The 25,683-nt window shown below is 45.3% G+C and overlaps 1 protein-coding gene across 1 annotated transcript in view; it reads left to right on the top strand.

The window, feature by feature from the left end:
- The window catches only part of TANC2 (tetratricopeptide repeat, ankyrin repeat and coiled-coil containing 2), a gene marked incomplete at its 3' end in the record, with an annotated part of 210,504 nt that overhangs the window by 71,957 nt on the left and 112,864 nt on the right, over positions 1–25,683 (top strand). Inside the window, exon 5 of the mRNA XM_084301019.1 lies at positions 17,819–17,929. Within this exon, the coding sequence (XP_084157145.1) occupies positions 17,819–17,929 (111 nt within the window). The remainder of the gene's footprint in view (positions 1–17,818; positions 17,930–25,683) is intronic.

The raw sequence follows: 25,683 nt of genomic DNA, 5'->3' as shown, positions 1-25,683 counted from the left end.
TTGAGTGGGTTATAGATCCCTTATGTGCTGGGAGGCAAAGAATTGCTTCCCGCTAAAAGAGTAAGTTTTAATTTGTGCTACTAGGAAAAATACCCATTATATAAATAATTGTTTTCAAGGCGTAGTTTGAGGAAAGCTGCTCGGGCGCCTGGTGTTCATGCTGCACTTGTTTTCGAGAGGTGTTGTGGTTAAAATTGTTGGTGTCAGTGTAGACTTTTCATCGTTTCTAGGTATTTTTATATCATACTGCTGGCAATATGTTCACATTTTCTTCTCTTGCTTTCTTTAACTGTCATTTTGTCAGCATGACATTGATCTAAAATTCATGTTTTTCGTGTAGGAGGGGAGGTGGGATTGGAGGCCCACTCTTGCTTGCATTTCTGAACCACACAGTGCCGACAAGGACTGAATTATCTGTAAAGTGTGCCATTAGATTCTGTTTTTTTCAGGATGTGTAATGTGTTTTTTTTCTGGCCATCACTCACTTTCCATTTAATTTTCCCTGATGCATGGCAGTCCGTGGCTATCTGGAGGTTTAACGCAACGAGCAAACTTACATAATGTCAGGAAGGAAAATTGAATCATCCCTTATAAAAAATGAAGTAGCACACCCACAGGCAACGTTTCTTTGTGATTTTGGTGCCTGCGTTTTCAGTCCTCTCTTGTACTCCGGTGTCAAACCTTCCTGCCTCCAGGAGCGAAACCTGCTGGAGAAGGAGGATTCTCTTTCATCTCCAGCGATGTATGCCGAATATTTGTTTCCTGTTGTGGTAGTTCTTACTATGCTTTTTTTTCGGATGCTTCATCCCTTGTTTTTGGGCTTGTGGTTCGTTTGACAGGCGTACAGTTGTACAGTTAAATGGAAACCAGTTGGGCTTGCACAGCTATAACGGGCACATTTTTGTGCATCCTACCTGCGTTCCTCTACAGTTAGTAAACAGACACAGTTCTATAGATGAAATTGGTGTGTTTCCCACTTGTTTTTTTAGGTCTCCAAAACCGTTCCTAACATTTACATAGATAAGTACTGTGTCCATCTGCAGCTCTTGGAATTAAACCCATTGGTGTGTTGATGGCTTTTCTGTTGTTGGAGATCTGTCAAACTCATGACATTTCTGCATTAATTTCCTGGTGGTCTGGATGTGGCTTTTATTTTATTTTCAGTGGAGGGAAGGAAAAATTGCCTTAACATATGCATTGGCTGCTGAAAGTCACAAACCAGTTTTAGCACAGATTTTCCAGAATGCTGTTCACAAGGCAAGAACCCTGTTCTGACTTCTTTTGACACACGACTGCCTTCCATATTAACAGAAATCATAATGGAGTTGGGCACAAAATCTCACATGCTTTTTTTGATGTTTGCCTTGAGATTGCCTGCCTGCTGGGCCTGCAGAGCCTTTACAGTGTGCTCCTTCCCAGGATGTTTTGTGCAGAGGTAAACATGTCATCACAACACTGTGGCTGGGAAAAGGCACTAGTAACTTTTCATTTTGGGTCTGTTATACGTGTTTACACCTTTAGGTTCTCCCTTTGTTTGTGTTTAGTGCAGGTAACATTAAAAACAAAACAAACAAAAGAAACCCTACAAACCAAACCAGAAGAAAGGCAGAATAGCCCGAAGCCTCCGTGCCTTTTCGAAAGCTCTGAGCCAGAAGCCTGTCCTTATTTCACACTGGTGCTACACAAAATGGAGCATCTGTCACGATTACACTTCTGCTGCGTGAGAATTTTTACACATAGCTAGAAAGTTTCTGTAACCAGAGGAGGTGGTGTAGGAAGCCTTAACATGGGGTTGAACCAGGCCATCGTTTTCCCCTTTGCATCTTTCCTCCTTCTGCTCATAGAAAATTCCCCCAAAGCTGTTCTGTGGGCAGAGGGGCCTTCGCAGCACAGCTTGTGGAGCAATCCCCACCTCCAGCTGGGCTGGGGGGTTCTTACCCATTCCTACATCTATAACGATGAGCGAACCTGTGTTGTGAACTCTTCTTCCTCTGTCCTGCCCGGTTGGGTTGGGTTGGGTTATTTGTCCAAAGACCAACCTTTGCTTTTGCAGAAGTCATCTGTACCTGCTTGCCTGCGGTCGGGACAGACTTGGGGCAGGCTCGGCATGGCTTGCAGCGTTACAGCTAAGCCATGCACGCGGCTCTGCTCTGTGGTGGTGTCCCGCAGTGCCCAGCCGTGTGCCGGGTTTTCATCACGGATCCCCAACCCGTGCCCACGATGGACAAAGTTAAGGATTGAGGTTAATCCATGGCCCTGGACTGCTGCTTTGGCACTTGCTCTGCAGTGACCTCCCTTGGCTGGCTGCTGCTGGCGTGTAATCCCACTCCCCATATGGGACTTATTTAATTGCATGCATGCGGTTTGGGGTTGTAGCAAGGATGCCTTTGGCCCAATATTCAAGCCATGTTCCTATATATATGCATACCTGCTGTTGACATAAACCTTCACCAATGGTTCTTGCACCTCAAAATCTGCACTAGCATGATCCATCCCTCTCCTGTGCACTCAGCTAAGGAATAATGCCCTGGTTGTTACCAGGATACAGCTCATGATGATTTTTCCCCAGTAGATAATGTGTGCACGCGTTTCTAAACCAGCTTCTTTCTTCTTTCAGCATCAGCTTTTTGAATCGTTTAAAAAGGAGGCCTTTAAATATCTAGCTGGTGGTTGGACTGCAGGCACAGCTGCGTGGCCTAACGTTTTGTGTTGACGTGTGCTCCATGTGGAGATGGGCTTTTTTGGCAGCAAAGATGACACATCCTACAGCTAAATGAAATGGGAAGACAAATTATCTCGAGCTATTTTCACACGATACTTTGACAAAAGGGGATTGGGGTGGGGAATCCTAATTTCCAACATTTACTTGGTTGTGTACCTTTATTAAACAAGGTATTTAGAGTCCTGAAACATGCCGCATTGTAACTGGCTGCTGCTTATCACAGCCTGATAATGTTCATCTCAGAAACTCCTTCATCACATCCCTTGGGATCCACGGGGCCGGTCCCTGTCTGTCCCTATATGGAGTCGGTAGGGGCTGACGAGGTTGCCCGGGTGTCCCTTTCCTGGGGACTTGGTCCCACCCAGCTGTTAGAAGTGGGGAGCAGCTCAGCTGAAGATGACAGTAGATGTCTGGCTTCACAAGGGATTTAGCAAGGGTCAGCGTTGGCTTGGTGCAAGGACTTGGTGTCTAACCACACCTGCAGATGTATGGAGCCTGATGCCAGGCGTTACTTCATGCCTTGATAGTCAGTACTTCAGGGCTTGTGAAACATCATCATTTCTTTATCCCCTCCTCAGAACCTTGTTTCTGAATCAGTTGTGTTGTTCGTGTCGGCCATGCCTCTGAATGGCTGGAATGCCAATATTTCCTTTTGTTTGGCTTGGGAGAAGGGAGTTCTGCAGCCCAGGACCTGTTGGCACAGCTCTGGAGCAGAGACAGCTTCTTGCCGCCCACTGCACACGCAGGCAGGTTGCATAAGGGGGTGAGAATAGCTCCACATTGCCTTCTCGGGAAGGAACTGCTGCTACGCTTTATCTTGTACCATATTTGTTAAAAGTTTATATTTGGACAGGTATAAATACATTGTTGTGCTCTGTGATTGCCAAATACCCAGCTCAGCTGTGAAGTCACCATCTCAGCATTGCACACGGGTTTGTTTATACACACGAGGCTAAATTCCTGCTTTCATGTTTGCATCAAAGCGGTGCTTAATACATGGCAGTGTAAGCATTATTTCAGCGACTGCGCTGTGTTTCAGTACATGATAACCAGGCCTTCAGGACTCAGCTTCACATCAGGTTTGTTCTAACGCTGCGGTGTCCTTTGTTTTGCATAGTCCAACCCCACAGAATTTAAAGCAGAGGAAATACATTGGTCAGCTTTGGTAAATGTGGGCTGGCAGACAAGGAGGAAACCCAATATTATTCCCTCCCAGTGCTTTACAATTTCCCCCCTGAAGAAAGCAGACCCATAAGTACCTTTGTTTTCAGCAATGCGTGTTTGAGTATCCTGCTAGTTCATGCAAAGGGGAAGGATCTGGGCTGTTGCTTGCTCTTCTTCATTCGTCTCCTTTTGACTGCTCTGTTCCTTATTCACAGCATTTCTGTGATTTCTCTCCATAAATGCAATGTAGACGAGTTTTCTCTACAAGATTCCTGTCTCCTTTATAGCTTTAAGAAGCAAGATTTGCTCTTTCTGTTCCATGGTGAACTTCTTTCAGTTCAGCAGCTGATTAGACAAGTTGGATATGTTCTTTGTTTTTTGCTGTTAGGGTCTCTGTTTTGCTGTTCAATGAGTATACGACTGCAGAGAATGATTGCTGAATGAATCTGAACTGCAACTTTTGTTTGCTTTTTGACAACGGTTTACATTTTTGTTCCAATACATGAAGAAAAAACAGCACTAGGCAGTTTGCTGTCTGCAGTTCTTCCTGGGCATGCTTTGAAATTTCTAGAAAGTAGAAAAGGGCCGATAGTTTTGACGGGTAAATAAGCTTGTCCAGCCCTTAACTCATACTGCTGTTGCTCTTATGTAATCTAAAGGAGCTATATCAAGAAGACAGTAAAATCAGCCTCTTGCCAAGCTGAGCTTTTAATATAACCACGTATTTCTGAACAAAGCAGCTACTTTAAAAAACAAAAACAAAAACAAAAAAAACCACAACTAATTATTTATGATGCAAAGAAAATCCAGCTTCAACAAAAATAAACATCTGTCTCCCTCCAAAACCAACCCCCCAAGCCCACCTGTAAATGAATTATGATAGGCACTGTCAATCTGTATGTTTAATTGTTAAATTAGTATTGGCAATGCTTTTGCTGTTGATGATGGTAATTACAGCAGGCTAGGGAAGCCTTCATGCTGCGATACCTAACCTGAAGTTTTTCAAGCAATGAATGCAGAAAGCACGAGGGAATTGCTGCAGCTAAGTGCCAGGACATTGCACCAGCTGACATTAATACGGAGAAAGCCAGCACTAATAGCAGTAAGGGACACGGTAAGGAGCAAAGCAAGGGTTTGATGGTGTCTCAGCAGAGGTTTTAGAGGTTTTGCAATGGATTTCTGTCTCTTGTCCTCTTTTCTGGTTCTGTGCATTTCAAATCTGCTTAGAAGGTCTGCAAGAGGACTCTCAAGGCAGCTCGTTGGCTTTCTTACCTCATTGAGATACGTCAGGCTCCTCAAATAGGCAGAGGGCAGAGGAGCAGTGGGGAGGTGGGGACTGGCTGGAAGCTGCAGGCATTGCCCAGGGGCAACACGGAAGGTGGGTAGGGAGAAAGGGTAGCTGTTAAAGCCAGCTTTAATTCCGAGGGGGAGAAAGGATAACAGTAAAAATGGGGAGATAAGGGAAAGGAAAATTCAGAGAAGATGGGAGGCAGGGAAGAGTTGGAATAAGGCAGCACTTCTGAGGCAGGTTACGAAATAAGTGCTTGCTCTGGGAGTTGCCTTTGAGGAAAATGGCATGCTAAAGAGCTTGCAGAGGAGCAAGTCTATCTTTGATCCTTCCATTGTAACATCCTATTTTAAAATTTCAGTGGCAGGGGGGAGGTTGCTCAGCAAAGGGAGGAGGAGCAGCAGCTCTTCAGCCCTCAGCGCTGCGCCAAGCACAGCTCTGGCGTCACAGCCAGATTTTGGTTTCCCTGCTCTCAAAATCTTTTTGGTCTGATGGGCTTGATCCTTATCCGCGGCACACGGGTCGCACATCTGGGTGCATTGCACAGGAGCAGCCAGCCAGCACGTGTGCTTGACGGATGGAGCAGTTGTGTAACACCGGTGGTCATGGTCCCGCCTGGGCAGAAATCAGAGCAGCTCTGGGGGATTTGGCCACTTGCAGGTTGTAGAAGGTTGAAACGTGGAATTTCTCCAAGATTTTCTCTGGAAAGATCAGGCCGAGCTTAGGAGAATGACTTTTTTCCAGTTATACTTCAGGTCTTTTTACCCTCTCCATCACAGAAGTAAATCTGCATGAGAAAATTGTTTCCTTTATTAAGGAAAGAATCAGACAGAATGACGGGGTCATAGGGGTTGGAAGGGACCTCCAGAGATCATCGGGTCCAACCCCCCTGCCAAAGCAGGTTCCCTAGAGCCCAGGTAGGCATCCAGACGGGCCTTGAATATCTCCAGAGAAGGAGACCCCACAACCTCCCTGGGCAGCCTGTCCCAGTGCCCTGTCACCCTCACTGTGAAGAAGTTCTTTCACACGTTGGTGTAGAACTGCCTGTGATCCATTTTCTGGCCATTGCCCCTTGTCCTGTCTCCACAAATGACTGAAAAGAGGTTGGCCAAATCCCTCTGCCTCCCACACCTCAGGTATTTATACACATTGATGAGATCCCCTCTCAGTCTTCTTTTCTCCAGGCTGAACAAACCCAGGTTTCTCCACTTTTCCTCAGATGCTCCAGGCCCCGTATTGTCTTTGTGGCCCTCCACTAGACTCTTTCCAGGAGATCCCTGTCTTTTTTGTACCGGGAAGTCAGAAGTCAGATCAGGTCGTTTCTTTCAGGGAGTGGTGTCTGGCCTCGTGTGCTGTGGCTGCCACTTCTTCAGCTTGGAAGTGGGCGCTGAGCAGCGCCTTCCCAGCAAAGGTAACGGCATTTTCAGTGACCAGGTCTGGGCCTGCTGTGGAGCATCTCGCTGCTGTCACAGGATAAAAGTGCCCCAAAGGTCTGGCAGGGATCGCTGGGCCTTGCATCCAGTTACACTGGGAATGTTGCTCGTCTGTACCTGAGGCATCACTGGGAGAAGAAGGCCCAGTCTGTGGGCTCTAACTGCAAATAATCCCGTGGTCATGAGATATTTCAATTAAAGCATTTAGGCACGCCACATTTCCTTGTCCCTATTCCTCCGTGGAGGTAAAGGTTGGTGAGCAGTTCATCTCAGCTGCATGCAGAAAGTTCTAGAAGCTCATCTCCTTCTAGAAGTATTAAATGAAAAAAAAAAAAAAAGTCAAGAGCAGAGGATAAATCATTGAAAACTAAATGTGGTCAAATGGTAGCGATTTCCTTAGGTGAACAAACAAACATCGTAAACACAGCCCATACAATTTTTCCTAAAGTTTAACAAGTTCAGGTAATTCAGGCTTGTATCACTTTTGCCTCATCGGGAGCTTCATTTTAGGCATAGAGGAGTCTGTGTAGCTGCTGCCAGCAAAGCAGTATGGACCCTGAACAGTTTGATATCAGCTGAAGAATTATGTGTGCACATCAGTGTAATTAGAGGTCTGCCTTTATCAGCTATGCCACCTAAATTAGTTTCAGCATAGCAAAATGTGAATGACTGACACATATATAAAATCAAATCACCTTATCTATTAGCATATTTTAAGTTTTTTTTTAAATACTGTTTTCAAGTAATACATTAATATTGGCCCTTTTGCTGCACAGCCCCAGTTAAAGCCAGTGGTGCTGTAGTGTGCAGCTCTGGTCACCTGTGTGCTTTAACATGGGTTTACTTGGGCTGTGAATGGTGTTTTACAATTTGCCCTTATCTAACTGGTTACAATTTACAATTTGCCCTTATCTGACCGGTTACGATTTCTCAGCATGATCTTTAGGATATGGTGTGGCAATGAATTAGGCTTTGTTGCCATGCAGCTTAGCTTTGCTCCCAGCCTTGGCCCCTGCCACATCTGTTCACATGTTTTCTTTTAATTTGGCTATAATTTGATGCCTACCTTTGATCATTCCTGGCTTGTCATAAAATATTTAACTAACACACAAATAGTCATGCTTTCCTGCATCAGTGTCTAGAGTGAATAATTCCTTTTTCTGGTTGTTCTTCAGATCCCTTGCAAGATTAGTCCAGGCTTTACTTTTTTACTGCTGTGGTACTAGAGGAGCACAGGGATGCAGAGCAGCCCTCCCTTGCACACAGCCTCGGAAGAGGCAGCTGCTACGGGTGTTGTAGGAGCAGGCACCATGAAGAATGAGCAGCAGATCCGTGGGTCTGCCTCGTGTGGAGGTTGTGGTGGAGGGGGTTATAGAAACAGGCAAAATGAGTCATGGCAAAGCAGGAGGACCAGAAGGTACTGGAGGATGCTGAATTGCTCTCTGTGCTGTGTAGCCTCTCATGTGTAACTTCCTTAACACCCACTGGCAGAACAGTGGCTGGTAGGGCACGGCTAAGTACCAACAAGGGCTCTAAGGGAGCCGATGCTCGCCTGGATAACAGAATGTATTAGCAGAAGTTCACCCGGGTATTGCTTAGTGGAGTTAGGCTCTGCCAATCTCTTGGGATTGCTTTGGCACAACCGTGGCATGCTGGGGGGGAACCAAGTCGATGGAGCTCGTTTGGATTTTCAGAAAACAGAAAACAAACGCTTCCCGCGTTTTTTCAGACTACAGGGCTCATTTGGAGGAAGCTGTGCTGCGAGGTGGTAAGAAAGCTTGATGCCTGTTTCAGAAGGTGACAGATAAATTAAGGGAAGATAAATGTGTTGGGGGCTTTGGGAGCTAAAGCCTGGCTCAGAAAATCCTTGTGTGGCAGCATGCTGGAGGCTGTGAAGGTTTGTGACTGTTCCCTTTTGCAAACTCTGCCCTAGGTATCTGGTGTCAACTGCTAGAGACGTGTCACTGAGCTGGACGAGCTGAATGCTTTCATCCTTCTGTGAAGGACAGCAATTTACAAAGTAATAACATTTCTTTAATTCTTCTGTAGCAGCTCAAGCTCTAGAACAAATGCTGCTGCAGTGAGAAGGTGCAGCAGTGATTCCAAACGCTTGCTGCTTTACTGCAGCTTTGCAGCTACACGCTGTGATTCAGCTTTCCTGTAATCAAATCTCGGTGTAAATACAAACGGAAAGAAAGACTGTACAAAACAACAGAGGAAAACATTCTCTGTCAAGAAGAGTAGCCTTATTTTGGAAGCAGGCTACACTTTCTCATTTCTTCTCTGGAAAGAACCATCAGTTAAAATCTCCTCCTCCCCACAGTGACTTGACATATCTTAAGTTGCGTTAAATATTCAGGTAGGTCTCTACAGCCTGACTTGTTCAACATGTATAAGTTAAAAAAAAAAACAAAACATCCCTAAAACAAAAGTCCCTTGTTGGAGCACTGCAGTGACACATAACATTTGAAGAAGACAGGGGAATGCATTTGGAGAAAACTTTCAGGATCTAAGGACTGTTGCTGAATAAGTTTTTTTTTTTTCTTTTTCCTCTTTTTTTTTTTTTTTCTTTTTTTTTTTTTGTCCTACAGTCAGCTTCATACAGAAAAGGGGAAAACGTATTTGCTTCAGTAGCTTTTTGGTTAATTTCTGGTTTCTCTCATGCAAGTTTATCTGGAAATCTGAGCATTGTGTTTGGATGGTTCAGGCTGTAGGTTTAGAGAACAGTGAAGCAGTTTCTTTCCAAACAGTGAATTAACAGGATTACCCATAATTTGATTAAAGTGACCAAGCTCTTCACTTCTTTCTTTAGAATAAATAGCCTTTACAGTACATCCAGGTTGTATTTGACAGTTCTGTATAGTGCCAGTGAAATGTTTGAGTCCCTGAATTGCTGTAAAAAGAAGCCTGGGATGGCAAGAGGCTGAATGGGAATAATGGTATCCAGCACTCGTGGTGTGGTGCATTCTCCTCTCATCTGTTTTAAGTTTAACATTTAATGAAATAAAACTGGTGGGAAAAGGGAAGTGAGGGAGGTGAGGAACGTTTTCATCGCCATTCTGGTTCTGCCATCCAGGAGAAATTCTTTGGTTTGTTGAGCAGAACTTGTGTAGGCTCATAATGCTGACGGCGTGATTTCATCCTGTAGTCCCAGGCCGTCATTCACCCCGTTTTTTTAGGTTAACCAAAGTCTGAAACTTGAAAAGGCAACTGAATGCAAGAGAAATGTCTGAAACCTGTCAGTGGGTGAGTTGCTTATTTTCCTAATAAGCTGATTTGGGAGGCTGAGGCAAGTGGCACTGGCTTCCTCCTCTTTCATCCTCCCCCCGTCTGCGCAGCAGTTTCTACCTTGAGTCACACACGAGGAATTTCTACTAAAAGAGGTAATTTTAAAAGACTTCAGAAGATGCTGAAAATGAGAATTTTAGATGGGAAATGACGTGGAAAACTCCTGTGACACAGCTCTGAGGAGTCAAACCTGATCTCCGAAGTTTAAATGGGGAGATGAAAGCCCCATACCCTGCTCCTGCCTGGTCTGGATGTTAAATAGGTAACTTGCTTCTCCTCAGAGCTATCTCCCCTATGGGGATAAAGGCTTTTTGGCAACCCACATTGCAAAAGAATTTATCAACAGGGTAAGAGAGATTTTTTCGTCTTTTCTGGGAGCTTTAATAGGAGCAACGTTCTTCCTAAAGGCTTGCCAGGGTTTTCAAGGCAGCAGCAGAATCATGGCCCCATGCTTCAGCCCAGTATCACTGAAGGCTGAAGCACTGGGACAGACCAGGGAGAGGGGGCTGCATTGCTGTCACCCCAGCCCACCGAGAAGTTTGAGAACAAATTGCTGCTCCCTTTGCTCTAGATGACAGCCAATAGTTGCATGGTAATAAGAAAAATGGAAGCTGAGTTACAATTCTGGAAGTGCAGAGTGGATATAAATTAGCATTTTAGGCAAAATTATTTTCTGCCTGAGTACCCCAATTTATTGCAAATATCTTTGAGCTAGTTGTTATTGAGCAGTTCCCACAGAAATCTGTTGGTTTATTTTTTCTGCATGTAATTACAATACAAGTCTTCTGGAAACAAGTTATTTTTTCCCTTGAAAGTTAATTAGGGGTGCCTATTCGTACAGAGGGAGGTTACGATCAATTATTTTTTTGAGAGAGAGGTTGTACAAGTTAAAATTTGATTTCATTTTAGAAGATCATACTCCTTTCTGATGTCATTGAACTTCCTCGTGTAATGTTACTGCTGTGGCTTGGTCTTCTTTCCCCTGCTTTCTGTAGATGAGTGGAGGGATGTAAATCTGGAGAACATGGCTGATCTGGAGGGCAAGAGAGACTGGGATAAGTTTCTAGCAGGGCCCTGTGGTCCCCCAGGATCGCCACACCCATTCCACAGGTTATTCCTCAGTTTTCCAAGAACAGTTTCAGAAGCGAGACTAGGCAAACCTTTCATGTTACAGAGTTCTTACAGTTTAAAGAACGTTTTAATTGAGACAGTTTTTGACAGTTGTTTATTTTACCTCTCCTTTTCCGTTGCTGTTCTTCCCTTCCCAGCTTTCTTTGCTCTCTTCAGCTTCCTTGCTCGCTTCCCCTTTCCACTTTAATTTCCTTCCTTTTCCTTTCTTTCAGAACCTTATCTCCTAAACTAACCATGTTTGCTGAAAGTTTCGGAAGGAGAACAATGTTTCCAGGCAGCACATTGTTCTCACTTCTTGTATGCTCTGCCCTGCCCATGATGCTGCGATAACTGTGACGAAAGGAGACAGGCTTTTACATGTAATTTAAAAAGCTTTTATACTCCCAAATAACAGCATAGAAAAACAAAACAAAACTACCACCAACAAAAAAAAAAGTTACTGTTATACAGTGGTGTCTGTCAAATAATGCTGGGTTATCTAAAGAAGGATATTAACTTACAATTTCACTGTTTCAATCTTGATTTTTTTAAAATCTGCGCCTAAAAATCTTAATTATTGATAGCTGGTTTATTAGTGCCTCAGCAGAAATAATCAGGTGGTCTGTCGTTGTCTCTTTCTATGACTCTTAGCAAAATAAAGAGTCATTTGGGATCAGAGGAGGTATTGCAAGCTACGTGTCTCGTGTGTTGGGTGTAGTCCAGCTGTGTTGAGTCTGACAGTTACTCATTCCAGGAGCTCCGTGGATCAATAGCACTGCAGCACTTAAAACATTTTAGTACGAGGGAGACTTCAATAAAGTCCACTCGCTGCAGCATTACGTAGTGTTGGGCAGCTTCCAGCACGTGAATCAGCCCTTGGCACGGCATCTTCGTTATTAAGTAAAGATGGGGAATATCCGATGCGCGGAGCGGCCGCATGCAGCGCCCTAAATGTGAGGTTTGGAAGTTTGCTCTTCAAACCACTGTGCGGGCTCTTCCCGTCACAGACTCAGTTGGGCAATTTTTTGTAACGAGCCGGTGCATTTGGGGGATGGCCCACTCTCTATACATAATTTATGGAGTAATATTGTGCTCACATGTTTAAGTAATTCGGCCCTTCTTCAGCTGAATCGGGTGCAAGAGATGAGCCTGCAGCAAGCACGGATTTTCATCGTTCCTGGCAGTCTTTTGCCTCTTTCCCTAGCCTTTGATAAAACTGGTGTGTTTTTGTACAAATAAATATAACTTCCCTTCTAGTAGGGCAGAGGAGGGTTCAAAGCATTGCTGAAAATCAGCAGCTCTTGGTGTCTACGGAAGGGAGAGGACAAAAAGCTGGGCGGAGTTTGAGCCCCACCATGGTGGAGCAAAGCGAGTGAGCTTTGGCGTGTGGCTGCGTTGTGCTTGTATTCCTCCTGAATCCCGTGTGTGTGTCCCAGCAAGCCGTGGTGACTTCTGTCACCGGTCCCAGGAGAGGCTCCCAGCCTGGTCCTTGCTGCTCAGCCCACCCTTGATGCTGTGGAGGAGCAGTTGGCCATCCTCGAGCCTGGTGCCCAGACGGATCGGTTTGTTCTGACCCGTATGGGTGTCGGCGCACACACAGGGGCAGGTATCTGCACCGCAGGCAAACCGTGGAGTTAATTAGTTCAGATCCGCTGAAATGATCTGAAAAAGCGCCTGGAACACTTTGTTCAATCAGGTCAGAAGATGCTAAGAGTCCTTTTTTGTGTGTGCGCGTGTGAAACATTCATTGCAGAGCCGAGCCTGAATTCGGTAGATGAAGCCTTTTGCTAATCCATGATAATTTCCTTTTATCAATGCTTTTTAATATAAAGAAACCCTTTTTTAATTAAAATGCTAACTCATCTATAAATTACATGACAATGAAGTGGTAACAGAGAGAATGCAATAGAATTAGGATGCTCGGTGGGCTGAAGTGGAAAACAATGCTAATAGAGATAAAATGATTACTCGGGAAGAATAAACGCACGCTGTTGGTTCTTTGTTGTATTTTTATTTGGTAGCAGATTGAATTCTTGACACTGTTCGCAGAGAGCAACAGAATTGATCCCAGTACTCATTGCAGCTGTGAAAAAGGACGAGCCATCAGCAGCTCCTGGTACCCGAAGTGTTTGTTGGGTGCGAGAGGAGCGTGTTGACAGCAGGCAGTGAGAGCGGCCGCGTTGGGCAGCTCTCCCCCCACCACTTACTCCAGCCCCAGCCCCCTGCTCCTTGGAGCTGACTTCCCCAGGTGCCCCACAGAGACCTCGTCTCCCAGTCCAAGCAGTATCACAGGAGGTTTCTGTTCCTCAGGTGGGCATCCTTCAAGATACTCTGAATTTTTAGAGTGACTTCTGTTGCATCCATCTTCAGCCTGCTCAGCTGCAGCCTCTAATAAAATGTTTTGCCTAGAGTTAGTTTAAAAGTGCTCCACTCCAGTTCTGTGCTGGTTGTACATACGTTTGCTTATGTGTGCTTTTTCATTTTTATCAGAAGAGCAGTTTCAAACATTTTTCCAAAAATAAGTACACAATTTTTAAATTGATTTACAGCAGCAGGCTCATGTCTGCTATAAAGACTGATCTTCAGACGTCTGTGACAGCATTGTACTTACAGTGTCCTTGTGGATATTAAGGAGAATTAGCATGAAAACAGAAGGAAATAATTTCTGTCTTTTCCCCCTCTGGAAGACAGACCACCTGCTGCAGAAAGTGTCATAAATGAGCCATCTAATTAAACTTTCTGAATGCTTACCCTGGTAATTGTTTTGCATTCCGCGGTTAATTCCTATCCTAGAAGTACCATCGCTTCAAGACAAAAAATTCCTGTCAAAGTCAAATGAGAATTTGATTGGCACTGAAGGAAGGCTTTGCAGCTTTGCTCGACTGACTTGGGTACCGGTGGGGATTAATTGCACTGAGAACTGCAGGAACCGGCCTCGAAAATGTGCAGTATTTGTTTTAAATAACTTCCCTAGCTATTTACATCAGAGTTCCTACACCTGTAGTAGCAAGCCTGGTCCCATATGACACTAATGCTGCGTTTGTCACTGAGTCCTTGGGTGTAGGATGGGCCCGTGGAAGGTCCATACAGAGGCTGCTCTCCTCTGCTCCTGGACACAAACATTGGAGCCTGGCTGACCCAAATGAAGGTTTTTGCAACTGAGCTACTCGTCATTGGGAAGTGTTTCTGAATTAGATGTGCGTTTTGCTGTTCTGGAAGGACATCGTTAGTAACTGCCGAGCCCTTCACCTAATTTGGTATTACCTACGCTGCTCCCTGCTCAAAACATCCTTTGTGTGACCAGGAAAGCTGCTTCGATGCTCTTTAATGCCCAGGCTCAGTCTGGTTCTTACAGCAAATCTGATGGAAATAAGAGGCCTAATGGACAGAGGCAGGTGTAGCATACTTCGAATAATTTTTCCATGCTTCTGTTAGGATTTACCCTACGTGCTAAATGCTAATCCTGTGACTTTGATCACAAGATTTCACTGTGGTCATGGGAGCACGTTCAGGACATAGGCAAACTCTTGTGCACGTCACTTTGGCAAAAAAGGTCAAACACTTGACTAAACACTTTAACACTTGGCTAAAAAATGCCAAAACAGGTTTCTGAGATGATGGTGTTGCCATTTGCTATTTCTTCCAGTAGAAAAGTAATGCCCAGATCTGAGCCTGCCAGGGTAATCTTCCTTTGGACCGAAGACGGGAGCGCTCCACTCCTCTGCGGGGAAATCCTCCTTCGTGTAATCAGGTTACATATGAGTGAGGGCTTTTTTTTTTCGGTCTTTTTAAGGTTAAGAACATCTGAAATGAAAGGAACTAGTGTGCTGTGGCTCTTCCCTGGTACGCAGTTACCCTGAGAAGATTTTATTGACTGGAGCCTTTTAAACGCAACTTGGTTTTGAGTCATGTTGACACAGCACATCTTGTCTTCTGGTACCATGCATTTTCAAGACTTAAGTCACTGTTTTTAGGGAATAAAAACATAAATACTATAAATTGCCTTGTACGACTGAAGAAGTAGTACAGCAAGAAGCAATCATTTAGATAATAATAGGTTCCTCATTATCCTGGAAACTTAAAATGGTGGATGGGATCGGCTTGTAGGATTCGTGAGCTGATGGCTTGTGCTGCCCTAGGTCAGGTGTTGACTCAAGGCAGGAATTAATGGGGTGAATGCTGGGCAGCCCGTTGGTGAGGGGCAGCAGAGACCCAGAGCAGATGCAGACGTGGGATGTGGGCGAGTTCCTTCTTGTGGATGGGCCGGAGCTGCCAGGCTGCGAGCAGAGGTGCAGGAGGGTGGGCTTCCATGGCAGGAAAGGTGGAGGTTTAATTATTTCCTAGGGATTACTAAAAAAAGACCAATCATGAATCAACTGTATCTTAAAAAATGTACTTAATCTGAATAATTACAGCGTCGCCTTGCTTTCAGTGTTAAGGTTTTACGTACTTTTTGCCTGTTCTTCAGGATAAACACCCCAAGCATGCAGGTTGTGCAGCTTTGGAAACCTTCAATTCATTTCTCTTCGGGTCCATGCAGTAAAGCAGAGTAGTTGGCATCGCCAGCCCTTCCTGTTTGTATATTTTTTCCTTCTTCTTTGGGTCAGTGACTCAAGTTTAGAGCAAAACCTTCTGGTGATGACCCCATTGCAGTCATTAACATTTTGACCTATGAGAACCAGCTACATTGGGTATTTTGGTATTTGTTTTGAGTTGAGCGTTGCTCGAGCATCCCATCAGATGGTCTGCGGTTCTAGCGTTAGCCAGAAACAATAAAGAAAGAAAAGATGAGCTATTTCCAATTTATATTATAAAAATGACGGTTACTGGGGTGGTGATAAAACAACTGAAACAAACTTATCTGCTAGGATAATTGCAAATGAAACGCCAGTAAATTGGTCTGTGCAGAATTATAATTCCCAACAACTTTGGTGCCAGAGTCATAATCTTCCCACTATTGATGTGTTTTCATTACGTTGGTATCTGCTACAAGATCATCACAGCAAATAATTTTTCCACTGGCATTGGCCGATTTGCAAGCTGATAGGGTTTTTGTGCGTGCGTGCATGTTTGGTATTTATGGGTTTGGTTTTAATCAGCGGGCTGGTGGTGGTGAGCAGCGGGTTGTGCTTGTGCAAGCCGGGCTGGGCTGAGCACCCCTGCTCCTGCCTCCAGCACCCTGCAGCCTCGGCGCCTTCGGTGCTGCGAGGGAGGCAGGGGCTGGGGGCCTCGGGGGGCTGCGAGCCCCCCTTATCTCCACCAGGCGCTTACATTCCTGCTGCCTGGCACGGCTCGTCTTACACCGGCCCCTGCAGAGCCTGGAGGGGAGCGTGCTTTAAATATACCTAATGGTCACGCCGTGTTTTCTCGTGCAAAGTGATAGCGCGGTGCCTCTTCTCGCGTCGCATCGGGTCTCCCGGGAGCAGTGCTTAGGGGAAGGGGAGCCAGGAGGGTTGTTCAGCACCTATTTTGGTACAGGGAGTGGGATCTGGATATATTCAGCCTCAGAGGGACTTCTGTTGACAAACCACACCATCAGCTCCATCTTCTTTTCCCCACCCTCTTTCTAAAAATCACCATGGTCACTCAGGTACCGGCTCAGCAGGCGAGAGCGGGCGAGCTGTGCGCAGCCTCGCTGCTGCCCCATCGTCAGAATTGCGGATCCGTTTCCAGCTGCAGGGGACTGTTGGCTGTGTGCAGTCTCCTTAAAAGCCAGAGATTTATTGCTGCCTCAGAGGTCATCGCTTGACCTGTTGAGCTTTTATTGCAGGAGATGCATGAGAACAAACGTCCCCCCATCCTTAGGTTCAGATCCCAAATTTAATTTTCAGGACAGAGAACTATAAATATAAATTATGTAAATCGAGGCTATTATACTGAGAACCGCAGAGGCATGAAGCATACTGACCCATGATACAGTTTTTAGAGCAGCTTTTCAAATTAGCCTTTCACTTTAATGGGCATGTGAGTTTAACTTTGAAATGCAATACAATAATCTCTGCATATAACTTACTCCCCGGTTCTATTTCCTTGGTCTGGCAGGAATATCTGTTTAAAAACTTAGTAATAAAGGCATTTTAGAAGTTGTTATTTTATTGCAAAAGGTGCATAGAGCTTTCTTTCAGAATTCAGACCATTCAAACATGCAGAAAAATCACATTTCTCTAGCACTAGTGCTCAATGCTGGTTTGTTACAGACAGAGTTTTACCTTTCCCCTGCTCTTTCTTTAATTCTCTTGAATCTTTTCTGGATTTGCAAGGATAAAAGTGAAGCGCTTGGGTTTTGTCTTCTTGGGCAGCATTAGTTGTAGTCCAGTCACTCACATTGAATACCAAATCTGTTTGGTCAGACATTCAGGATGGTTCAAAATTGAAATTTTTTGTTCAGAGGAAACAATTACCGAAGCCAAAATTTGTGTATTCATTTTAGATATTTATAGTTAAATATCTGAAACCCTAACGGGCTCTGTTACCTCTCTGTGATCTCAGCCCTTCTGTAGTTGCTGAATGCAGGCCCATTTGCTTCCTATAAAAAATTTATTAAACAAAGTAGGAAAGAAAAAAGGAAGTGTTTAAGAGTATCAAGAATGTGCCTCGATACTCGCACGCTTTAAAGACTGTGCAGTTTGAAAGTTTTAACAAGAGCCATCTCCTTTGTAAAGAATGCAGATAATTTTTTTTCTGGCAAAAAAAAAAAAAAGGGTAACCTGATATGAGTCTGACAGTGTCGTTTAGTTAAGTGCTTCCATCTGTTGCTTGCTATTTCCCTTACTCATGACCTCTCTTTCTTTCTCCCCCCCTCCTTCTCCTTAGCCCCTTTGAGGAAAGCAAAGTTTGTTGAGAGCCCTCGAATCCCAGAATCTGAGCTTGGCTCACCAACACTTTCTTCAGCCCAGAAACTGGACGTTGATGCATACTGCCCTGGTAAGCCGCATGCGAAGGGTCTGCGTTGCGAGGGAGAGCCCAGGAGGCTTTTAAATGGCATACGGCTCCTTTTGGTAGCTGCTTGATTGGACCTGCCCCAGCCCAATTTTGGTGACTTGGAAACCCAAATAAGCGTTAGTTTCTAACTGATGCCCATTTACATTTGGTGCTTGTGGTCGTGTGCGTGTTCCAGGCTAGCCTTGTGGCCACTCTTAGAATAATGTAGGAGATCTAGAGAGTTGGATTTAAGAAGATAAAAATGATCCAATAAACACACTACTTTAAATTTAATTTTTAATTATGGTTTTCAGAGAGGTTGGGATAAAAACACATTTCAGAGATACCGTTCTATCAACTGATGTGAAATGGTGTAACCTTGTTTACCTACGTGCAAAAAATACTGCTTTTCTGTTTTTTTAAGGAATAGCTTCCAATTTATGCATCCTGTAGTAATTGTTCTTAAAAGCATACGTCTTGGTGGAGGCCTCTGGAGAGCGCTGGTCGAAACATAAATAGAAGTGGGTCGTGGCTCTCCCTGGCTTAACCCCGTGTTCGTCTGGCTGCTCGGGCAGGCAGTTGCGTAAATATCATCAAGCCCAGACAGACCTCATGCAGATGTGCGAATGCCGTTAAATCTTTATTTAGCTACGTCTTGCTGCGAGCTCGGTATCAAATCCCAAATTCTTCCTGGCTTGGCGAAGCGGTGGGGGAGGCTGGGGCAGAGGTGTCACACCTGGAGGAGGCCATGCCCAGAGCAGCGGGAGGAGGTTTTTAATTTTTTTGCTGAGTTCTGCCATTTCCTCTCCAGGCTTTCACTGGTTTCTGAACCAAAGGGACTCGTGTTTTGCCATGGATAGAGGAAAAGGATGTCAAGTGTTTTGGGATGGAGTTGTAAATCCGTGAAATGTTCCTTTTTGGTCTGTAGCTGTGGTAGAGGAGGTTGTACGAATAAATGGTTCTCTGAAATCAGGGTATCGCTTCTGTCTGTGCATGGTGAGTCTGAAGAGTATTAGTATTCACAGTTGGAGGAATTAATTGAATGGTGTCCAAATTTTGAGTGCGGGCTTTCTTTAATGCGTTTTGTTTGAAAGAGGGGGTATCCTAGAAAAAAGGCAGTCCCTGTGCTTGAAAATACCTCCTTTGAGGCCAGGGTTGCTGTGAAAAGCTCTCTTTCTTTTCCAATGATCATGAATTACAATTAAAATTTTGCTGTTGCAGCCCTTTCTTCTTTTAACTGAATAGCTTCAACTGTCATGTTTGTAATCGTTAATAATTATAAACTTCTTATGATTGCATCCACAGAGAATTATAATTGAATTGTAAATTTGGCTTAAAAGCATAAATTCCACATTGCCCTATCTCGTCGTACGTCTTGCAGATGTGTGTGTGTGTGTGTGTGCCTCGCCTCCTGCCCCCGGCTTCCTTTGCCAGCATGGTTTGAAGGTGCAGGCATCCTCCCGAAGCACACAGCCCAGCAGCAGGCGGTGACAGTGGCATCTGCTTTTTTTGCCTTTTGATCTCCTCCTCTTGCTGACAGCGTAGTGATCTTAAAGGAAAAGTGGAGTTTCCTAGTGCCTTGAAGCGTCGTTAAAGAAACATGAAGCATCATTAAGAAAAAAAGGAGAGAGCAAGAGAGCGACTTGCTGCAGTAGGTGCTGGTGAGCAGCACGGACTTGGAGCAAAGGCAGAAATCTGGGCTTCCAGGAGGTTCCCCAAGGTGCCTGGGTGCCAGAGCGGCCTCGTGGAGCCTGACCACACAGTCCCTGTATGTTTGGCACTGAGCAGTGAAGCTGGCATTTGTTGAGGTCCAGAGGCTGCAGTTTCTGAAGCACCACGCCAGGCTGATGTTAGAGGTAACTGGCAGGTGAAGAGGGAAGAGAGGAGCCCGCTGGGGAAGGATTGCTGAAGCTGTTCATGGAGGAGGTTGGTGGGATGCACCGTTTCCTCTTGCAGTCCTGCAGATCGTTCCTTCTTCGCCATGCCCAGCGAGGAACCTGTGAGCAGTAACTCCGTGCAGATTGGCCCTTTGCTGTGGAACAAACTGGAGGGAGCTCAGGGGATGAGATCCTCGAAGGAGGCAGGTGGCTGAGGAGTCTTGTGTAAAGAAGGAAAGAAGCAACAAAGATCTGGATGAACCCGTGGGGACTTTGAGCACCGTCACAGTATCCAGCTCCTGATGGGAAGGGATGAATCCCACTCGGGACGGTGGTGAAGCCAACAGGCATTGCTTGTAATCAGCTTTCTAAGGAATTACAGCTCCTTTCCTCAAAGCTAGTCGTGCTGCAACCTTCTTCTGTGGGGTGTGTGTCCAGTGAAGGACATGAGCAGGCAGTGCTAAATGCTGAGTGTCTCCAGGAAAAAGAAGTTGGAGGAATGAAGCTCGAAGTTAAAACAAGAAAAAGAATAAAGTTGGAGATATGCTAGAGCCTAGCAATTGAGTGGAGGTGGAGTGGTTGTAAAGTGATCCCTGACAAGTAATGTAATTAATTATACACTTAAAGGCAGTTTAAAACACTAAATAGCAACGAAGAGAGAACATTATCTACTCTGCATATAGAAATGATTATTTCAATTTGAGATGCCTAGAGATGAAATTTTGCTCAATGCTAAAATGTTTATTTTAAGGCTCGAGGCACATTTCAGCACATTTCGGGGAGGTGGTTTCCTCAGCAACCATTGTTCCACCGCTTGGCCTCTCCTGCTGCTGCGGGGAATTATTTCTTTTGACATGTTGCAGTGTGAATCAGTGTACGAGATGATGCACGTTAGAGATTCAACACTCAAGGAAGGAGAGAGAATAATAAAGTGGCTGGTATTTTTGAGGGAACTTCTAGTAGAAAGGACATAGTAAAGATTTAAGCTTGTCATACGAGGTTTTAGAAAGCCATATTCTTTGGTGTGCCTAAAGAAGGCAATTCGATTCTGTAAGATGGATTTAATCTATTTATGTGAAAGCAGAAAGTGCCCCACATCTTGCGGTTGTTTGGTTTAAGATTATGCCAAAAAACTCATCTGTGACTTTGAGGAACACATTTATCTCAATTATATTACTGTAGCTCATTTTGCAATCACGGCGGTCATTTAGAGTTGAACCCTGCCCGTTTTGACTTGGGGTAGGCAAGGTGGAGAAGTTGTTGCTTGTTTTTTTACTTAGCATTGACTCTGTAAGGAGAGCCTGAGAGGCGGTGGATCCGTCCGTCCTCCCTCCCTGTTCCTGCTCAGACGTGGCAGCACCTTTGGGCAGAGCAGCTCCCATTTTCCTTCTTGTCAAACATAGCGGCTGTGGCACCACACTCACAGCCATCGCCTCTCTGCAGGCAGGACAACGTGGCAGAGCAGGATCTGACCTTCAAACCTCTGTTACTCAGCAGTTCAGAACTTTTTTGTGATGGTCTGGTGATTCACAATTTAATCTGTAATATTTTTATCACATCTCACTCTGTAGAGGTGGCACAAGCAGGGGATGGTGCACTGGCTACCTGGTTCTGCTTCACTCTTCATCACAGGGCGTTTTTCTTTGTGCTGCTTTTTGTTTTAAGCATAGCATCTAAAACACATGCGTGTTTTGACTTACAAGCGCTTAGGAAACCTACTGGAAGCAGTCTGAGATGGATGGTGCTTTCAGGTAATTGCTTTTTCTCTTAGATCCGCATTTGCAGTTGCATTTCATGTGATTTATTACCTTGCCATTACGTTTCAAAGGCTAAGTATGTTATGACATTATCTTTTACTGTGATTAAATTCTTCTTTGGAAATTTTGGGACACAAAACTGTCTGGTCAGTGGGTGTCTGCTTGTTCCACGCAAAGCTGGCAGGTGTCTGCTTCCATTCCTAAGGGAGTTAGGTACCACCTAACTAACTGCTGCCATCACAGTGCTGTTGTTTCCGTTCATCTCATTGCTCCTTTTTCTCCCTCTTTGGTTAAAGTATCTCTGGGGTTGACATCTGCTTGCTTCCACTTCTTTCTTTTCATTGTGTAAAAATGTCTAGTTTTCATTTTACGCAAACCACGCGCTTCTCTTAAACACCACCAGGACATTTTTCAGGTGTCAGAGAAAGCCCTTCAACAGGGAAGGGGTGAGGCAGAGCTGTGCTCACATTACTTGTGGTGAAAAGGCAACAAGCCAAAATAAAACATAAGAATAAGCCAAAAAGAAAACCCCCAAACAAAAAGCCATCTGGCAGGATCCTTGTCCAACCTCGGTCATATTAGCCAGTGCTGGGCTGGGAGGAAGGCCGGGGAATAATCAAACAAACCGTGGCCTGACAAATGGTTTTGCTGTTGAGTCTTGTGGCTGGCCCAGCGTTCTCAAGCCCACTGACCTGAAGGGAATAGGGAAATCGTTGCGATCGGCCCTAATTGCAGCAGAGCGGTGGCAATTCCCTGCGTCGGTTGCTATGGGAGCCATCGACTTCTCCGTGCTTCTTCTGGGAGCGCAGCGCTGTTCGGAGATGGAAACGGCCTCAAAATAAACCCGGCTGCGATCCTGAGTCTGCGATAAGAATAGCGACAGCATGGTTAGGGTTTGAGGAGTGTCTGCTTGGGATCAGCCCCAGGGCACTCGCTGTTATGTACAGATAGGCCTAGAGGGGCCTTCAGGCACGCGGGAGGCGGCAGCTTTGGGAAGAGGCCTGGGGTTGCACTTTGGGGTTTGTGGAGCCAGTCTCCTCATCATGGGGGCTCCAGTAGAGCTGGACATAACAGGAATTCCTTATACTATGTTTTAACTGTTCACTGAGTTCAGATAACACAGTATTCCTGAAGCTTCCTGATGTGATCTGCAAACCGTCAGCTTCCCCTTACCACCTTGGATTTGCTTTCAGCTATCTGGGGAAAAAAAAAAGGGGGGAAGAAAACAGCTTTAGGAGATCCAAAATCTGTTCTTATGAAGAACTGTCCAACTTCAGAGAGTCGCAGTGACTGCCAAAGCACCTTATCTACAAGGTGCTTGAAGTATGTTTCACATCAGCTGCTCCAGCGGCGGGGTTCCCTGCAGCTCAGCACCTTGGGCTGGGCCCGTCTGGATGGATCCTGGAGTCAAACAAGTTGTTTCACCTCGTCAGACAGGAGTGCTTCCCTTCCCTTCCTCTACTGGGAAATGGTAACTTCTTTGTGCTAACACTTTGGCTTAGTGAATATTTGTAGCTTTCTGTCTTGCCAGTAAGTAAATATGTACCCAAGCAAACTGGCCCTGTTGACTTTGAAGCCGTCGGCGATGGGCCTACAAGGATGTGTGTAAAAGCCTCCTCGTTTTCACATCTGAGCAGACATGACACTTAATATCACACTTTGCAGTATGCAGGGAGCATCGGAGACCTTCCCTGTACTGTGTCCTTAACCTCTGCGTTGCTGATGGACAAAGGCAAGGTCAGGCTCTGCATAGAATGAGCGACTCCCTGCAGAGGAGTTTCCTTTTCTAGTATATTATTTCTTAAAACAAGGGACAAGGGCAGCCTGCACTGATGCTCTCAAATACCTCAACACGTGCAGTATGGCTGTGAACGTGTGATGGCCTGTGACGCAGAGACACCCGAGTTGTGTGGATTAGTTGGGAACAAGTCGTGTCAGGAGGCTGTCAGGTGTCCTCAGCAGCGTGGGCTGCTCGGTTTTGCTCCAGTGTTGTGTCCCGATGGCCATCCATGCTGCTGAGCTGTCTTTGGGTGTTGGGCATTGTGCCATAACTGCAAGTAAAATTGAGGATTCGATAAACTCGGATTGTTCCAGTGAGCGGTGTAGATGGGACAAGCGCAGGTCTCAGAGCCTCAACCCAACGTGGGTCTCCACACTGGCCCAGGAGTCCTTGCACGCTCAAGTGCCCTCTTATCACATCGTCTGCCCATGGCTCCGTCTTCAGCTCCATGGTTGGCCTGACACACACAGCTGTACAACAAAATTACCTCTTACGGATGGGACAAAGGCACAGCTAATAATGACATGTCCTCATATATTTCAGGAGGCTCACTGGACCTTATAATGAGGGAGAACTTTTTCAGAATTTCAGCCTAAAGTAACTTCAGTTCTGGCTTAGATAAAAGGACACTGATTTAGCTCTAGCCTGACGTGTATGGCAAAGGTACAAAATATCCTGCCTCAAGTCAAAATGTCAGTCATATTCAGAGGTTGGGGTGGAATTTTTTTTGCAGTGTAGGTAACAGGTAATGCAGGTCTCCATGCTTCTCTTCTGCTTAATCTCTTTTCGACTATTTTGTACACTTGGCCATCAGAGGGATCAGTTGCCTGTATCATCTTACTGGAAACGTGAGCTGGTTGCCCAGATCCTGCTCTAGGATCGCAGTTTTGCTGACAGCAGGTACGACGTGCCTTCTGAGCCTCCAGCGGGGTGCTGCTCGCTTGCTGCTGAAGATGTGGTTGTTGTCACTGCCCTCGTGAAGTGTCACAGGAGGCTGCTCACACTCCCACTTCTATAATTATCAGCCGTATCCAAACCAAAATCTTTATCCCCAGATTGTCCTTTCTTGGGCAGAAAAGACCCGTCGATACTTGCAGTTGTGGGAAGGCACTACATGTCAATTTAGATTTATGAAGCCATCTCAGCTTTTGTTCATCTTGCGGTAATTCCGATTCCACTCTGCATCTGTCAAACTGAATTAAATGCGCACTGCCATGTGTTCGGTGTTTGCCACGAGGGCAGTGTCTGCAGGTCCCAGGGCAGTGGCAGCCCTGACCCGTCTGTGACCGTGCTGTCCTGTGTCTTCAGGGCTCCCGCCTGCAATCTGTCGGTGTTGTTACACGAGCCTAATCCTTCATCTTAGCTCCTGAGCTGCCCGTTTCCTCAGGAGTTATTCAGGCTGTGGTTAATTTAGAGTTAGCCTCAACCTTTGGAGTTTATGCCTGTCATAAGTGGAAATACTGGGACCCTGAGAGGGAGGGAGGAAATAATGGTAGGTGGGCTTCTTGGTCATGACTGCCAATTAGTCGTCCCTTTTCCTTCTGACTTGGATATTTCTTCCCAAATACTCTGCAGTCTAGAAGAAGTGATCAATAATTCTACTCTCTTTGTTCCTGATGTCAGTTTTGAGGCAGTATTAGTTGGTTTCAGCTTTTGTGGAGGCAAAAAGTGAATATTCGCTTTACCAGCTCCAAAGATAATAGGAGGGTAGATGTATTTGTGGAAAACTACTCAATCCTTGTAAGAGCGTGGTTCCCATGTCATAATGGTTGCATGAATCCGATGGATGCTTTCTTTGTCCCTTAACCAAAAGGCACTTGAACTCCAGGGATGCTATGGAGAGCTTCTCATAAGGGAAAATATGCAGTGCTCTGAAAGCCACACCATTACTTCTGCTCTCTTACCAGTTGCCTTGACTTCCTATCACTCTTCGGGACTGCAGAACAAGGACTTCTTTATTCTTTTCCAGTGTGAATATTGTTCCCGTTGCTGTAATTTGTTTTGATCATCAGTATTCTCCCCATCCTATCTGTTCCTTTCTCTTGGTCAGCACAGCTGCACTTTTGTGCTGAAGAAAGGAGATCAATTTGCTCATAACCTCCCGCAACCGCTGCCTGCAGGTGGATTGCCTACTGTATTAAGCAGACTTTTGGACATTTGATGTCACTAATTATTTGAACTTCTAATCGTTTGAAAGATAATTACTTTGAATCCAAACATGAAAAATTTGGGCCAGCTGCCAGCTGGAAAGGGCAGATAGCTCACAGCCTTGCTGGAAAGCATTGATTTTACCACCGCATCTTCAAGGCCCTCCAGAGGCCTGTCACTTACTGCAGGCTCCAA

The sequence above is a fragment of the Netta rufina genome (assembly GCF_964035555.1).
Source record: "Netta rufina genome assembly, chromosome: 24".
In the NCBI taxonomy this organism is placed as follows: Eukaryota; Metazoa; Chordata; class Aves; order Anseriformes; family Anatidae; genus Netta; species Netta rufina.
The sequence above is the reverse complement of the archived record's forward strand: the minus strand, read 5'-3'. Positions and strand labels throughout refer to the sequence as shown.